Raw genomic sequence first — 5,888 nt, 5'->3', positions numbered from 1 at the left:
AAAAAAACCAAAAAAAAAAAAAAAAAAAAGGTATGCCATGAACGCATAAAACATACGTAGATAATAGTCTATCCTTACATAGACATGAGTGATATTTAATATAAAGTTAATAATGTTTTACTTTTCTGTTTTTTAACTCTGCCCATCATCACAGGTAAGTGGTTTTTTAAAAAAATGGAACAATGTTTCTGACACTGTATTATGAATCTGACTAATACTGTATGCCATAAAAATTTTATAATGATTCATTCATTAGTGTATAGGCTAGGCTACCGTGAAGCAATCACACTGTTGCTTCTTTGTTATCAATGCCCGAATCATTAGACCTGTAAATAAATATGAATTTCTTTTTCACATTATCTTTTCATTTTTGATGTTCAGTGTTAGTAATATGTGTAACATCTACAGTGTTTTGTATCATATGACAATATTGATACTGACAGGTGATTCATCTTGTAAACAAAGTAAACTTACGATATAGTGCAGTACTGTAAATGTATTTTGTCTTCCTTATGATTTTCTTTTCTCTAGCTTACTTTACTGTAATATACTATACAACACATATATATTATAAAATGTGTTAATCAATAATAAAACATAAAACATAAACAAAATAAAACATAAAACTAAATAAAATATAATGTGTTTCAGATATAGAAAACTCATGGTTACTCATGGGGAGAGGGAAAGGGGGAGGGCCAATATAGGGGTAGGGGGAAAAAAAGGGTTATTATGGGATTACATAAAATCATGTGTGAAACTTTTGAAAATTGTAAAGCACTACAGAATTTAAAGAATCTTTCAATTAAAAAAATCAATTAAATTTAAAAAACATAATGTGTTTATGTTACTGGTAAGGCTTTAGTGAACAGTAGGCTATTAGTAGTTAAGTTTTGGTGGATCAAAAGCTAATCTGGGATTTTTGACTGCCCCGGGTGGGGAGTTGACACCCCGACCCCACATTGTTCAAGGGTCAACTCTATTTCTTTACCCCTTTCATTCAGTATCTACTGAATGAATGAGAACCTGCATGTTTCAAACGTCTATGCTCAATTGTCAAGCGTGAAAAGAGAGAAACTAAAGAAAAATTTCTGACATCTCTGGCTTTCATTTATGAATTTAATTTCATTTATTGCCTTTACTATTGGCAGATGATTTAATAGAGATAAAGTCAATAAACTCCCATAGTGCCCCCAATTTTTTTTTTCAGAGGAAACCTAGTAAACAAGATGAGCCATTGGCTAGGAGTCAAGTGTGTCATACCTACTCATGTCATTCTGCGCAAGGCACAACATAGGAGCCCTCATTTTCCTCCATCTCAAAATCTGAAATAATTTTGGGATAAGTTTTTCACTGGAAAGTGTCACAAAGTTATATAACAAAGTGAAGTACCAACAAAAATGTAGTGAATTTTTTAAAGAGGATAAAAGGAGGGTGGTGATGGTAACACAGTAAAAACGTAAACAGTAAAAGAAAGAGATGAGTTTTTTGACATCTGGTTTCCATCACTAATTGAAATAAATTACTGAAGCCATTTTATTATCCTGATCTTTACTGTAATAAACATTCAACACCTCAGGATTCAGTGATCTTTTGGAAATGCTAAACAGTAAATAAGAAATAACAGAGGTTGGGAAGAGGTTTGCCTGTGTTTCATCTTTCCTCCCTTTTATTATTCATTCATTCCTTCATTCATGAAATGATTCCTGACTGCCTATTCTGTTTCAGGCCCTACTCTGGACACTGGGATATATAATCCATTTTCTTGAGAAACTCTCAGCAGATTGGTAGAGACAGCGAGAGGTCAGGAAGCAATAACTAACCTTTCTACAATGCTTTACTTTTTACAAGGTATTTTTATAGTGCCTGCTACGTAACAGGTGCTCAATTTGTTGAATGAATGAAACAGTAGGTGGTTAAGAGCATGGACTCTGAAGGAAGGGCTTCAAATCCCGGCTCTACCACAAGCTAGCTATATGACTCTAGGTCACATCTCCCTAAGCCTCAATTTTCAGTAAACAGAGGTAATAATAGTAGTAATTACCTAATATGATTGTTATGAGAATTCAACATAAACCACAATACAGAATAAACGTTTAATAAGTGTTAGCTATTGAAAATAATAAAATAGGAATGGCAATAAAGGAACAGCTACACAGTCTCATTTAATCCTCACACTGACTCTGTTGGAAGGAAAACTGAAGTTTTGCTTTCAGACCTTCAAAGGTCCAAATGTCTAATTTGTATGTATTATGTAAGGCAATGGCATTATGAATATGAAAACAGCATCTTATAGGTACACTTCAAATACAATGATCATCACTTATTAGAAGGACTAAGTCAGTCAATCATTCTCCCTTGGCTTAGGGGCATCAGATGAGGCAGGGCAAAAGAGAAAGAATGAGCAAATGAACAAACAGGGCTAATAAAATTTAAAATCAAGTATAAAGTAAATGTCAAAGTTCAACGCCAATGGCTTTAAATTTAAAATCAAGTATAAAGTAAATGTCAAAGTTCAACGTCAATGGCTTTAAGTTTAAAATCAAGTATAAAGGAAATGTCAAAGTTCAACGTCAATGGCTTTAGCCTCAGATGAAGTCATACTACATCTAACAGGATGAACAGGAGTATCAGCCATGATCCCTACGACAGAAACTTCAAATCATAAGCTGCCATTTCAAGGACAACATAGCATGGCCCTTCATTAATCATAAATCCACACCCTAGAAATGAAACCAAAACTTATGTTTATCTTTCACGTTAGGCAACATTTTAAAAAATCAATTTACTCTGAGATTCACTTACACAGCACTCAACCACTGTTGAAACCAAGCTCTTAAAAACTCAGCTCAAACAACAGCTTTTTACTAAATGAAAATATTATCTCAGCATTTTTCTTGACTGTTAACTCTCCAAGTTAGTGGGCAAAGTTAGCAACCTTGAAAGTATCGTTAGCTTTGATTCTAAGCAGGCCAGAAACTCAATTACGTCAAAATGATTTTGAACAAAATAATCTCCAGGCCTGAAAAACACAAATCAGGCAAGCTACAGGTTTCCCCAATTCCTTCATAGGGTACATATTTGTTGAAGGAGGCAGAAGGGGAGAAGCAGGAAGGCTGCTCCAAACTGACTGCAGCTTCAGAATAAGTCAATTAAATTCAAATCTACCCCTTCTGGGTGGTAGATTAGAACTCAAAGGGCAGAGAGGGATGTATAACTGCAAGCTTTCTAAATTAACTGTTTTAAGAGGGCCTCCAGGGGCTATCTGCCAGAAGAGCATAGGTAAATTCTCCCGGCAGCACTGAGCACGCATTTTCGGGGGCTGGGATCATCCTAAGAACAAGGCCTTAAGCTGCTAGAAACCATGACAGAGTTTGGTTGAACACAGACGTTTGGATGGAGTTGTTTGTTATGTGTGGAAAGTTCTGCCGTTCTCAGCAAAACTACCCCCATACCATAAGGGGAGATCCTATCTAGAGGAATCAAGAAATAGAGGATTATGGTGACCAAGTGCACTATCCCCTTACTTTCTTTTTCTTAAAGATATGTATTATCACCTGGTACAGTATACACTGTTTATATATTAACTGTCTTCTCCCTATTATAATGCAAGCTCCACCAGCCTAGGGATGGACCCTACTGCTATAACCCTTGGTTAAGGACACATAATAGTGCCTGTCACATAGTAGGTAGTCAATAAATGTTTGCTGAATGAATGAATCATTTTTGCCCTTGAATCTGTATCTCAAACAAGCCCTACCTTTTTTTGTTTAGCCAGTTTGAAAGGGGTTTCTTGACATATGCAACTGGAGTTGTAAATGCATTCTGTTCTCAATCTATTATGAATGTGATATTCCTCTCTATGTCACAAAAATAGGATTTTACTACATCACTACTAACTGGATGCACCTTCTCTCGGTCCTTTTTTTTTTTTTCCCAGTGTGTACCCTTTGTAAGGAGGTAAAAATGTCCAAAAGTCTGTGAGCTTAACATGGAAAGAACCATGTCACACACATCTTGCTGTTCCCTTGGATGTGTATGGCAGAAATTAGGGTTCAGTGTTTACTGAACTGAACGAAATCCCCCAGTCTTTCTTTATCACTCCTTTGCACACTTCCCGTTACATTACTGTTATATTCTGTGTGCCAGCTCTTATTTACCTTGCACCACCCAGGACTTCCTTTGGATAAAAACATTAAGAAAATTAGTAAATGTATACTTTTTTGGTACCTCCTTTGTAAACAAGAACAGTTAAGTGAAAATCATTTATCCATATATTAATGTAGGTAATTAATATGCTCCAAAAACAGCCATCTCTTTAAAAACCAAAACCCAAACATCAAAAAGGTGAAAATAATTTACTTTCCACGGTAACAAATTCAAGCATAATTAGGTTGAAATTACCATGTGTAAGTTCATTCTTGGCACAGAATTCTATCTCCCTTCTTTTATGAATGACATAAGCTTGTAACTCCTGGCCAATACGGCATATGGCCATGTCTCTAAATGATGTACAATTAAAACTGTCCTTAGGACAAACGAGGTTCCAAAGGTATGATCAAACCATTTATAAGCATTTCATCAAACAGTCCAGAGGTGCGGTTTTCCACTCTCGCACCTACATACAAATGTGGGGAGCTGTCTAGATTGTGCTGACTCACAGGCAGATAGCTTAGAGTATTTTCCAAAGGTCAGGAAAGGATCTCCAAGCTGAGCTTGAAATGAGAAAAGCCTTGACAGCCCACTCCATTCACGAACCCGATGCCTCCTTAATCGATCAGCACCAGGTGGGTATCAGACGCCGGGCAACAGGGGAAAGCCAACGGCCACTGCCTAAAGGAGTTCACAGATTATCGCAGACGTTTCACAAGGGTGGACTCCTTTCCTTTACCCTGCGAGGTCAACCCGGGCAGCGCAAACAGTAGAGAAGAGGAAATCTCTCCCTTTACGGATGTTATTCTCAAGGGCGGAGACAGGAACGGTCCCAAGTTCATGGCTATTAGCAGCTACGGAACAAGTAAGAAGCTGGAGCCCCTCCTCCCCCGGCTGCCAGCCGGGGCCCAGACACCCCGGATCTTGCACACCCCTTCCGGGGGCGATTGCCCCCCGGAGCCCCTGCCCCTCCGGCGGCCCGGCTCCCCCTCACGACCCCCGCCCAGGCCGCACCGCCCACTCTCGCACATGCGCACCTCTGGAAGACCCCCGAGTCCAGGGCCGCACGCAGGACCCAGCCAATGAGCGGTACCCCCGCCAGGTGCTTAATGTTCTTCAGGGGGATGCCCTTGCTGCCGCCGCGGGCCAGGATTAGGGCCGCCAGGTGCGGGGGCTTCTCCACACCTCGGCCCTGGCCCCCGCGGGAGTTGCGCTGCAGCTTTGGCGGCCGACCCCGGGAGGGCCGGCCCCGCGGGTTGGAGACGGAGGTGGCGGCCCCCTTCTCCACCGAGTCCATCTTCCTCCCACGCCTTCTCCCCAGCTTCTCCACATCCGGGAGCTCTTGTCTCGCCACCTCAGCTCGGCGCCGCCCGACCTCCCCGCCCGACCGCTAGCGGGGGTGGCTGTTCCCGGCCCCGCCCACCGCCACGTCCCCGCGCCCTCGCGGGGCACGCCGGGAATTGTAGTCCGCGGGTCGCTCGCAGGGTCCCGGAGGCCCAGTAGGCTCTGCCCGGGCGACCCCCAAGTCCAAGCCCGGCACGGAAAAGCCAGAAATGCCTTGAAGGAAGTGTAGCTTCCAGGGGGCTTGATATTGTATGGAGATTAATAAAATAGGCAACACAGGTTACCGATCTTCTGCTGAAGAACTTCTCCATTTAGGAATTGTGGTGGGTTTTCCACGGCACACCCTGGTGCACCCAACATTAAACAATTTTATATTTTAAAATTTATATTTT

The 5,888-nt window shown here is 41.0% G+C and overlaps 1 protein-coding gene across 1 annotated transcript in view; it reads right to left on the bottom strand.

Annotated features, from left to right (window-relative positions):
• CMAS (cytidine monophosphate N-acetylneuraminic acid synthetase) overlaps nucleotides 1-5,528 on the bottom strand; it is a 15,972-nt gene extending 10,444 nt beyond the window's left edge. The window contains exon 1 of the mRNA XM_024733427.1: nucleotides 5,190-5,528. Coding sequence (XP_024589195.1) covers nucleotides 5,190-5,449 — 260 coding nt within the window. The 5' untranslated portion in view covers nucleotides 5,450-5,528. The remainder of the gene's footprint in view (nucleotides 1-5,189) is intronic.
• Nucleotides 5,529-5,888: the final 360 nt, after the last annotated feature.

This window comes from Neophocaena asiaeorientalis, unplaced genomic scaffold (assembly GCF_003031525.2).
Source record: "Neophocaena asiaeorientalis asiaeorientalis breed wild unplaced genomic scaffold, Neophocaena_asiaeorientalis_V1.1 scaffold150, whole genome shotgun sequence".
Taxonomy (NCBI): domain Eukaryota; kingdom Metazoa; phylum Chordata; class Mammalia; order Artiodactyla; family Phocoenidae; genus Neophocaena; species Neophocaena asiaeorientalis.
This window is presented reverse-complemented; position numbering and strand designations above follow the sequence as displayed.